The following is a 12,347-nucleotide window of genomic DNA, read 5'->3' as shown; positions in this document are numbered from 1 at the left end:
TGGTTAATGCAGACATGAATCCTTGTAAAAAGGTTTCAGTTTTCTTGCCAGAAAAAAAGGGGAAAAACCCTATTATTAAAAGTAGCTCCGCCACGATCACAGCTTATTGTCTTTGCAAAGTGGCCAATGGACAGGGACTGGTAATTTAGTGGAAACAAAATGAGAGAACACAGTTAAGAGGACGACCACTTGGTAGATGGAGCTGAGATCAATTCTTGTAACGGACCGAGATGGAGGGGAGCAGCATTGAACCATGAGGGATGGTGATGTGACGAGGCATTCATCCAACAGTGGACAATGGCTGCTGATGGTGACGTTGGTCTTCCCCAGCTCTGAGCATCACTTGGTTTTATACAGCATAGCCTAAATTCTAGAAGTCCTTGAAGGGTGTCAACTCGTCTCTGATGAAGCATTCAGGTTTTTCTCATGTGTGGCATGCATCTTGTCAAAGGGAACTGCAGGGATTTATTTTTCTGTTATGCTGGCAGCACGATTAAAATGAAATTAACGCCATAAAAAACCTGTACAACAAGCTTTGCGTGATATTACTTTCAATCACTTTATTGTAATTCATGTAATTTTATTGTTTTACACTTCAAAAAGTGTAACAGAACTCCTTACACCTCAATAATTGCATGAATAAATACTGGCAAGGACATTTACCAACTGTCGTTAAAGCAGTTATGCCCACAAACACACTTCCAAAAAGTACATGACCGTAAAATGAATTGGCTTCCAGAACCTCCTAACTGTGACACTACAGCACTGACATAAATCGTACGCAAAAAACATATTCCATCACTGTAGCAGCTTACATGCATGCATGCAAGCACACCGGTATATTGTACTCTGTACAATATGCAGCTTCTTGACATTTTATGATGTGGTGTATATATGAATCACATACACTACAGTAGGCAAAAGTCTGTAAGCAGACCAGTGCCTGTGTGCTTAGTAGCATTACAGCAGCAGCAGCAAAGAAAGCATATTGCCAACAAAATATTCACATCCAACTGCAGAAAACGGGTGTTTGAAGAAAATGTACACAGTGGGCTGATGCAATTACATGGTAGCAACAATTTGCATTCAGCTCGATACACATGAAGGTCACTGTCGCCGAATGTATTTTTTAAAATAAATATTCATTGATGATCCTAACTATTGGAATGTTTACATTCACACTCGACTAAAATCCTCCACCAAAAATTTAAAGCTGCTTTAAAGCTTGCCAGTATTACAAAACAAACAGCAAACGGTTGGGAGAACAAACTTAATGAAGACTGAACAAGTCCCCCCAGCTTCGAGAAGACCTTTCTATATATATTTTTTAAGATTCAAATCTTTTGTCATGGGTATCCAACAAGAGAAAATAACTTCCAGGAGTGATACATTGAGAAAGAATGTGAAAATGAAGAGAAATAATAAATATATTTTTGAAAATTTGTACGAGCAATGCTCGAGGAAAGACAGTTAATATTAAACCTTCACAAGCACCCAAAAGGCAGGAAACTTTACAAACTAAGCAAGGTACATAAACATTAAATTATTTTTAAAGGTATTTTTTCATGCAAACAATTGAAAACTGTAACTATTCTACTGTTTTTAACATGACACGGAGAACCCCCCTTCATCATGTGTTTCTAGATGGGAAATTGAGTCGAGTTTTCGTAACAAAAACTGCAAAGTTGGCAGTAAAAATATCGAAGCTTCAGCCATTTTCTGCGAAATAGCAGGGGAAGCTCCAAATTACATCGGCCCAAACACTCCGTTGCTGAAACTTGGGTACCATTACATGTTTAGACGTCAATATTTTTTTCTCTGTTCGTCCAGTGCCAAATATTAATACTCTGTTGCCAAAAGAACCAAAAAATGTAAAACTACTTTATGAAGGGGCATTTTTGGTGTAGAATTTCGAGATAAATGTAGCTTCGATTCCAATTAATAATTATCTGCCAAAAATGATTCACTTAAATTTGGACAGTAATGATCAACTTGTGTGCCAACTGACAGAGCTTAGCACATTCACTATTAGTTAACATAATACCTTAAATTAAACATTTTTAATCTGATAATATTCGTATCACTAAATGACTAAATTACAAGTCATTTAAAATTATAAAAAAAAAACTATTCTGAAAAGATCATTGTATGCCAATTAGTTATTTAAGAGGGACATGAGGCACATTGTAATCACAATGCTTGCACTGTTTTACCACCAAGAATAAAGAAAAATGGGACACAGCCAAAGACGACCAGCATATTAGGATTTTTGATAATGTTCTAGAAACTTAACAGACTCTAATTTCTGTTGTGGAGATAAGGCATTTTTTACCCAATTTTAAACAAAAAGAACCAACTTATTTAGAGAAATTAGTCCTTTTCCATGAAACATTGTGCAAAAAACATACTTTTCAAACACACCGATCCTGTGGCTACACTTGAGTGTGTGTTGTCTTAACATTGTGTAAATGCCATAATCAGCCTTAACAAGCAGAGCTCGTCTGTAAAAGGGGGAAAATCTGACAAGAACACAAGCCACTGCATTTTGGAATGTACAAAAATGGTTGTGGCAGCATTCTCAACAAAAGTTGTAATGCTTTGAGATTGTACATGAATCAGTGCATAGGGTACAATACCCCTACTAAACTATATCAACTGCAGTCCTGACACGAGATTGTTAAGTCAGTAAGGAGAGTGAAGGTTACACTTGGAAGCGGTGCTCTTTTCCATCGTGGGCCATGAGTATGAGGTTGCGGTTGGTGGTCCATATGAGGCGAGCCAGCTTGAGCGCACTCATTGGTCCTGGAGAAATTGGCTGCAAGGGTGGAACCTCCATTGCTTTGATACATCGCAGCTGTGGTGCCGAGTTGAGCATGCCCAAGCTGCCGAGAAGAGAGGTGTTCATCTACGCAAACACACACATAAAATTTAAACATTACGATATTAGTCTGCAAAAGTATAATACAATCATGAGAAATTATACGTTCAATATTCTTATTTATATTAGGGGTACATTGCAAATCGGCCATTGATCTGATGTTTTTGTCATATTCGAATTTCCCTTTGTATATTTAAAGTACAATTTCAAGACTACTTTCATTGTTAGGCAACTGACATGCTCGTTTTATTTTGCCCTGTAGCTTTTAAAACTTGACTCATTTGGCTTAAGATAGTTTAGTCCACTTTTATCAACTTCCTAGACACACACCACAATGATGCAAACATTACAGAACACATGGGCGGGTCTATGATTACCAGTTGTCTCGTATTTATAAAATGCAATTGTTTGGTACTCTTGCACAGATATTTTTTGAGCACTGCCTTTATCAAACACAATGAAAGTCATTGTTTTTGTAATTAACTAGCACTGCCCGTGCATTTGCGTGGGATACATGGCCGTCTTGGGGGGCAAGTGTAACGTCAGTGGTCAGCACAACGCAGTAACCCGACTCAACACTGTGGGAATACAGGCGCCATCATCACGCAAATGTGTGCAGTGATGTCAACCATCTGCGCACTTGCTCGCCCACCCACACTTCAGCCAGCCAGAAAAAAACCTATTTAATGATATAACATGATATAATTTATTTTCTCAACATAATAACTTTTAAGCAAAAATAGTTTGACCAAAGTTGTTTATCCCCAAACCCATCATTCCTGTCCCTGTGGCCTTACCTGCCAGAAGGCCAGTCTATTGTCGGTGCTGGAGTAAGTTGCCAAGTAACGGCCGTCTGGAGCAAACGCCAGCGCAGTGATTGGTCCTTTGTGACCCTGAATCATCTAAGTTGAAAGAAAGTGTAAAGGACGGAAATGACTTTAGTTGAGGTTCGTGAATGGTACAGTCTAATGGACACAAAATGCCAATCACCTTCCATCTACTAACTGAAATGTTCAAGTTTAAAGTTCCATTTATTTGGTATAGCCCTGTGAGCCATGCGGCTCTTGAGTCGGGTTCAACCGCAACAAACAAAAAATTAACACAGAACATCTTAAAGCGACGACGCGTAACAGAAACATCCTGGAATAAACGAGCAAATATAAAAAAACGTATTAAAACGCTGTGTGCAAAAATCCCAATGTGGTGCAAGTCAACAATAACAACCATAAGACAATTTAGATTAACCATATGTTTTCGAATCACCAAAATAAAGCTATAAAAACATTGTAACAACATTAATCATAGGAATTGTGATTAAAGATGTAACAATAAACGATATACATACATGTACGACCAAACTTGCAGCCATAGCTGGCAGCATGACACTCCCAGTGTATGATGTGTGAGTGAGTCAGTGGTAGTGTGAGTGAGTGTATGATGTGTGAGTCAGCGTATGATGAGTGAGTTAGTGGTTGTATGAGTGAGTGTATGATAAGTGAGTCAGTGTGTGCAACATTTACTGTATTGCGTGTATTGGCCATGATGGTTGTAAACAATAGATGTGCACTGTTAAACGATTTTGTAACCTAGCAACCACAAGAAAAACAATAATCGGTGAAATAAATAAAAGTGTTTGCCCAAAGATGAAAATTCATGCCCTGCTGATATCCTGAGTTTGAATTAAGATTTCAGTTAAACATGATAAACCAGGTTTCTATATTTGAAGCTTTCGTGACTGCAAGGATTCATATTCTTTGGTTTTTTCGGTAAAGTCACGTAGGTAAGGTGGGAAAGCAGGGGCGGTTTCTTCATTAGGGCGATTGGGCGACGCACCACCAATGTCATTCAACCACAGAGTCACGCTAGCCGTCACTGTGCCTCTGGATATAGTCCAATCAGCGTCATGCTACGTTCTGTGGAGTACCGCCTCTTTTTGGGCGATTTCCCTCCAGCTGAGAATCGCCCCGAGTGGCCCCATAGACTTACATTCAAAGATGTTTTTTTTCGAACGGGGGCGCTGCAATGCATTCTCTATGGCTTCCGGGAGGGCTCGCCCTAACGTGCTTACGTCATCATACGTGCTTACGTCATCATACGTAAGCACGTTTCATCCAACAATATAATTTGTTGCCACCTAGTGGAATCTTTAATAAAATAAACTTGAGTGGTTTATTTTAATAGTGAGTATAGAAACAAACAAGATGTATTGTAAGAGTCACTTTATTTTTCATTTATAATAAAGAAGTGAAGTTGCCTTTACATGCTTAAGCTGTTAATTTATCCATTGCATGGGTGGACCTTATCCTTATCAATCATCCAGACATTTGCCCCCCCTGAGAGATTTTGCAGGAGCCGCCACTGTGGGAAAGCATAGCCTACTGCTGATGTAGACTGTTTTAAAGGGTCTACATCAGCAGGAGGCCATGCCTTCCCACCTGATGATGGACGCTTGTGTTGCGCCCAAAACGTCGTGATTTAATTTAGTTGTTTTCATTTATTTTATTTTTTACCTACGTGACTTTACCGAAAAAACCAAAGAGTATGAAAAACCAGGTTTCTATATTCTTAGGTGTCATGTGGATTTCATTTATGGAGTGCCTGGCTCTTGCAGCTGCAGAGAAATGTAGTCAGCACAACAGCCTGGTAGATTGAGCCTAATTGATGGTTACCATGGCATATGCAAACCGCAATCTCTTCGTGAAACTGAGCATGAAAGAAAAATATGTTAATGAGATATGCAAAAAATAGCACTTACTCTAGCGTTAAAATAGATGCCAATAAAACATTGGGAAGATAGGGAATTTGGATTTTTTTTCAAAGTTAAGGAAACGATTTTAAAATAATTTAAAAGAAGGCAATGCGAGCGATACAGGTAAAACAATAGGAAACTTGAGAAGCAATTTAACACGATTAGTAAAAAAATTAACCTGTAAAAACAAAGTTTTTCACTATAAATCCTTTATATGCGTGGCGGCTAGAGTCCTCTCGTCCTCTGGCTTGAGATGGCTGCCACCTATGGGTCAGATGATTGTCTGTCAGTATTAAGCAATTGGTAATTAAATATTTAATTTGTTTTCCCTAAACAGTGTAAAATTTTGGAAAAAAAATTTCACGAACATTAATTGTCTGTCACAACGAGTCTGTGTGGAAAATGTCAGCTCGATTGGATCACGGGAAGTGGGTTAAAAAACGACCGAAAGATTTGCACGGTCGTAAGCAAGCAAGCATGCAAGCACGCAAGCAAGCGAACTTAATATAAAGGATTTAAAAATATATTCGCCTGTGGAGGACGCGGGGATCGATCCCGCGACCTTTGGCATGGGAAACGAGGGCGCTACCAACTGCGCTACTCCGCCACGGCCTGTGGAGGGGTTACGCTCTGGGCTCTTATACTGTGACGTTCAGCCAAAGCGATGAATGAGTTCTATTTGAATATATGTAAAATAAAAAAAATTTGCCTAAAAAGTGTAAAATTTTGGGAATTTTTTTTCACGAACATTAATTGTCTGGCACAACGAGTCTGTGTGGAAAATGTCAGCTCGATTGGATCACGGGAAGTGGGTTAAAAAACGACCGAAAGATTTGCACGGTCGTAAGCAAGCAAGCAAGCACGCAAGCAAGCATGCGAACTTAATATAAAGGATTTAAAAAATAAAGACCGAAGGGGAGAAGCAAATAGTAACTCATGTAAATAATCAGAAGGCAGGGGGGGCTATACACCATATCTACCCCCCATGTCATATGGAGCAAATCACTCAATTAGGAGTAAAGTTATCAGCAATCATCGCCCCTTACTGGCAGACTAATGGCCAATTGCAAGCCAGTGCCGAGTCATCTTGTGCCACACGGACAGCTGCCACGGGGGGATTTCTATCAAATGATTGACATGAGACATACGGCACTGAGATGCTGTGGCATTTCAGCATCTTATTAAAAAAAATCATTAATATTATCCATATTTAAGGTATTGTAATGGGTGACCCTGTGTGTGTATTGTAAAAGGATTTGTTTTGTTTTGATGAGTAATGGGACCTGTGCATCTCGGACAATCTGTGGAAATATGACAGCATTAATCTAACGAATGAAATGCTATGCAATCTCACCTGGCACTTTCCCGTGCGGATATCGTAGAGTGCCACAGAGCCGTGTCGTGCGCCGACAGCCATGCGGTAGCTGGTGTTGCAGTAGCTGACCATGTTAAACCTGAAGGAGATGTTAGAACACACTCTAATTTTCTTTGGGTCTTTCGATAAAGCCACGTAGATAGAAAAAATAATATTCCACCTCCATGGTGAATTATTTTTTTCTATCCACATGGCTTTCTTGAAAGACCCAAAGAATATTAATTCCTGCAGTCACGAAAGCTTTAAGTCAAGATTTACACTTTAATTAGTTTCAGGTGGAGATTACTCAACTCGATATAAAAACAGGAGCATATCAATGAGTAAAATTAAAAAGTGATTGTGGAAAATACAGCCGTGTCACAGCAAATGCACAATGTAGCAAAACGCATACTTGCAAATAGATGGAAAACACTCCTGCAAGCCCTTCTTCTTTAATGTAGACGCATCCAAACAATACATTATGATGTCCATGACCTGTGAAACACAATTTATTCAAATCAAGTAAACTGGAATGACCACGAACCAAAGCCGACTGAGCAGATTCGTACCAGAAAGGCGCCACTTATGTAAACAAAAATAAAATTGTCTTAACTTGACAATCTCAAAGACCAATACAGCAAACAATGTCCCTCACTTTCCAGTGGTGCAGAGTACAGAGGAAGGGCAATACAAAATCAGAATCTATATAAAATATATAATGAGGAAATTGGTAAATGCTAACAGTACAGCATTTATTTTTACCGGTTCCCTACTTCTGTAACGTGTAATGATTGTACCAATACTTGCTGGTTGTATCGCAACCTATGAAACCATGACCATAACTAAGACCATTTCTATCATCACAGGACATAAATGATATAGAAGCCTAGCAGGTTATTGGGCCCTTATCTATTAATTCTTACACATGTTTGATGTGAACCAGCAGGGTGGCTGGGACACACATTTGTATATCTTGATTTGAAGCTTTCGTGACTGCAGGAATCTATACTCTTTGGTTCTTTCGGTAAAGTCCCGTAGGTAGAAAATAAAATAAATAACGACGTTTCGATCGCAACACAAGCATCCATCATCAGGTGGAACAGATACAGCAGGAGAACTGCTGACATAGGAGGATCTGTTCCACCTGATGCCATTCGCTTGTGTTGCGATCGAAACGTCGTGATTTATTTTATTTTATATCTACGGGACTTTACCTAAATTTGTATATATTACTATAAAATATTTATTTGAATAATAACTGTTATAAAACAAAGTACAGGAAAACCGCCCCGAACGTGGCTGGTACATTCCTTGGGAAAAACTGCGTTCGACAGGTAATAGGCAAGGGAAAAATAGGATTGTGTTCCTGGGTCCGAATTTATTACCCCCTACCGCTTTGTTTCAATAATTCGACATTATTTAGACCCGTTCTATCGTGACATAGGATAGTGAGTATATATCTCTATTTGTATAAACTCTTCTAATTTCACCTCAACCAAAATCCCCCAAACACTGAGGGGCATTCACGCCCAACTCTTTCCCCTGACACTGAATTGCCAGCCCGACAAATCGAACCTTTCAACGGATGCAGCAATCTCACCTCTCGCAAGACTAATAACTATCTTGGCAACAATCTTAGCAATTTAAAACAAGCGCACAGCCAAAACATTACCTCCGTGTTCCGGAAAACAGGCCTCGTTAAATAAACCATGGAGAGCCAAAACACACATTCGATAAAACCGCGTTCGAAGAGGTTTTCCAATACAGTAAACCCCTTTTCATTTGACACATATAGGGCTCTGGCTTTGACGAATTATCCAATATTCCGAATTATGTACAATGGTACTCCCCAGTGCCTCCTGCCCCAATAAAACAAAAATCCAAATTGGTTTTCAAAACTCTTCACACATCATACACATTGACACACCTGTATCAATTCCATACAAAACTTTGGATTTGTGTCACAGACCAAGGGATGTATACTTCACTCCCTTTGTATTACTTCTTGATGTAGGTGTAGATGACATCTCTGGGAGAGTTGGCTTGCACCGAGTGTATAAACAAGGTACAGTCGAAAGCAACGGGTCTGCACTAACACTCGCCATTAGACGAATTGAGTCGTTGTTTTGGTCGTGGCGTGCGGCGTCACTCAACGTGTATGCCGAAATTGGACCATTAGGTACGGCAATTCGGCTCATGGCGAATTACTAATCTTCTTCTATATATATAAAAGGGAAATTTGTGGATGTGTGTGAGTCTATTCGAAATGTTTAGCATACTTCCCAACAAGCTACAAACTTTAAATTTGGCATGTGGGTAGCTTCAATACTGTACACAATGTAAAAAGTATAAAATATACTTTTGTATCTTGGGGGGGAGGGAACATAATATATTGCACGGCAAGTGAGCGGTGACGTCACATCTGTGACATCTGTGACGTCACCCGCATGCGGCAGCGTTACGCAGTGTGCCTGCTGACGTCACGCAACCCCCCACCTTCCGAGTAGGCCAGCGGTCGGGAACCTATGGCTCGCGAGCCATATATGGCTCTTCCAGTGACGGCATTAGGCTCCCAGACAATTTTGAGTTGAAAAAGTAATTTTTAAAAATCAGTTTGGAACTGATTTTAAAATACTTGTGATATTACTTAATAATACTGTGTCATTTTAAAGTAAACAGAAATTAGTTTTGAAGATAAATTTCACGGGTCACGCCTGCACGAAGCTCAACCTCACCACGTATGAACCAGACTACAAGGCCATCAGCAAAACCATGCAGCACCAGAAGTCGCATTAAAAGTAAGACATTTAATTTATTATACGTTAAAAATACTATGGCTCTCAATGAAATATATTTAGAAATATTTGGCTTTTATGGCTCTCCCAGTCAAAAAGGTTCCCGACCCCTGGAGTAGGCCGAGTATCCCGTACAAATGCGCGGCAACTGTTATCATATTAGACTAACTAAAAAACAAATAAATTCACTTTTACAAGTTCTGTCGTATACAAGTGTAAAACAATAAACAGTATAAAGTAAACATAACTGCTGACTGGAAGGACTAGTAATACAATTGTGCGCAATCAATTCTTCGCAATCGAAAAGTCTGGTATGAAAATTATGTTTGCGAGCTGAATCAGACCATTCTTTACCGCACCCACCCCACTAAGGATGCTAAAAGCAAGTACATTTTGTTACAAGTCAGAGGTCTTGTGATAAACACTGACCTCCACCACAGAAATGTGTAATCGATATGAGCGAGTCAGTGCTGCCAATGAAGATGTGGATTGCTCCATGTTGGTTTGAAAATTTTAACAAACTAATAATTTGGCATCATAATTATTGTCCCCCTTGAGAACAGGGCATTGCATCTCAGAGTTTCAAACTGGACATTTGTGATAAAGAGCTTCATAGCTCATCGGATTCTTCCAGTCTAAATAAAGATTCTGATTCTGAAACTGATTCAATCAGTAAAAAAGTGGTTCCTTTGCAATCAAGAATCAGGTGGAACTTACTTCCTGTTTACATTCCTGAGCTAACGGAGCAAAATCCCAAATTCTGGTGAACTATTGTTGACTCCTGACAAAGTGATGTTCATTTTATGGACCTTGGCTGATTGAAGGGCTGAGTCAACCCCAAGTTGGAACTTGCAACTTTCCAATTAAGCCACTGTCCCAACGGCTTGATAATCGGCAAGACAATCACTTTTTTTAATTTAAAGGAAGCTAGTGAACATGTGCACGATCTATAGGATGGAGTAGAACAATAAACATAGCATTCAATTTAACACGTAGGCTTTCGCGACCAGGCTGGCTCTCCAACACACCGGTGTGCTGTACTAGTGACGAATTGGCCACATTCTGTTTACATGACAACCCTTCCTAGTTGGCTGTGTCGGGTGGTGGCGTGTTTTAACGACACATTTATATATTTACACGATCTAACCCAAAAACCTCTATTATGGATCGTATTCAATATCAAGACAACAATTTAGCTACAACAAAGCCAAGACGTATGAGAAGACGTATGAAAGTAAACCCAAACGGTGCCCATCATGGAATTTTCCATCGCGGATCTGACCATGTCAAATTGTGGTATAGTTTGCCGATCACGTTCCTGTAGTTCAAACATTTGTGGCAGACCACGAGATTAGAACTGCACTCTGCTCGTACTGATGCAGCCACGGCAGAATACACCCGCATCATCATTAATCACAGTTAGTAAAAGTTTGTTTGTCCTTTTTAAACTGCGTAATATTTACCGTATATGTCATTAATCTTTATTTTCATGAATATTATTACATATACATGCACGCAGCAATACCGCACACAACATGTTTATAAAATTCTACACATATACAGTACAAGTTATATTTAACACTATCGAAAATATTAATCATATTTGACATTAAAGAGCCGTATTTCATGTTTGGGCTAATGTAGGGTAACAATACACAATCAGAGGTGCTCATATTATCAACTGAACCAAACCCTGTTTTTCCCAATATCCCTGTTTGCGGATCACAGATTTTCTGATTATGGCTATTTTAAAAAACATCCCCGCGATGGGCAAGGTTTTGGTGTATTTAACAACAAAGACTTGTTTTCGGTTTTGTTTACATATTGTGTTACGTGGTAAATGCTTTTGCATAAAAAAAAACATGAAAATGATCACATTCATCAATGTCACATAGAAGGATTATTCGTACCTCCACCAGAAGATCAGCCACGTCATTTGGCATCTTTTCTACGAGGATCTCCATGACTCTGAGGATCTCACTTTTTGCTCGAGATAATCCACTATGGACGGGTGGCTGGGCTTGCGAGTTGGCTGCTAATGCTGTATGCTTGTGCACCTACAAGACAGTTTAAGCATTGTATGAATTACATGAAGGATATAGATTGCGGGGGGGGGGGGGGGGAAGACAACAATCATATAAATGGGCATACTTTATATGACAGAGTATGAATCAATCACAAAATGCAATTCAGTTCGAGTTTAAATTGAGGAACACGTGAAAAAGCCCCCTGTTTTTCACAGATATGATGCTGCTATTTCCAATATAACACTATCTGAACATCAACTGGAACAGATCCTGGGTTTATAAGAGTGGTCAGGAGAGCACAGACTACGAGCTATGTGCTATACAGCAGGGCCATTTCTTGAAACATCACCTATTATATATTTTGAATTTGAACTACATTTTGGGTTTTTCTTAAATCCAAACCGTTATTCTGCTGTGTGATTAAACATGACTTGACTTTATCGTTTTCCACCCCTTGCCACCCAATTATGGATGAAGAACTCCCCACGCCATGTTGGCTGTTAAGGTCATTTGACTATATGAAATGAATTAGAAGCGATATGCC

The 12,347-nt window shown here is 39.4% G+C and overlaps 1 protein-coding gene across 3 annotated transcripts in view; it reads right to left on the bottom strand.

Annotated features, from left to right (window-relative positions):
- Window positions 1-562: 562 nt before the first annotated feature.
- The window catches only part of LOC133359279 (WD repeat-containing protein 7-like), an 82,015-nt gene continuing 70,230 nt past the window's right edge, over window positions 563-12,347 (bottom strand). For 2 of the 3 annotated variants that reach the window (XM_061577765.1, XM_061577767.1), the window contains 5 exons: window positions 11,687-11,833; window positions 7,394-7,476; window positions 6,982-7,081; window positions 3,676-3,780; window positions 564-2,905 (listed from right to left, as the gene is read on the bottom strand). In XM_061577765.1, coding sequence (XP_061433749.1) covers window positions 2,702-2,905; window positions 3,676-3,780; window positions 6,982-7,081; window positions 7,394-7,476; window positions 11,687-11,833 — 639 coding nt within the window. In that variant the 3' untranslated portion in view covers window positions 564-2,701. Of the gene's footprint in view, window positions 2,906-3,675; window positions 3,781-6,981; window positions 7,082-7,393; window positions 7,477-11,686; window positions 11,834-12,347 lie in introns of all 3 variants that reach the window. The other variant, XM_061577766.1, reaches the window with a different exon arrangement.

This window comes from Lethenteron reissneri, chromosome 64 (genome assembly GCF_015708825.2).
Source record: "Lethenteron reissneri isolate LAM-NWPU_2019-01 chromosome 64, ASM1570882v1, whole genome shotgun sequence".
Taxonomy (NCBI): Eukaryota; Metazoa; Chordata; class Hyperoartia; order Petromyzontiformes; family Petromyzontidae; genus Lethenteron; species Lethenteron reissneri.
This window is presented reverse-complemented; position numbering and strand designations above follow the sequence as displayed.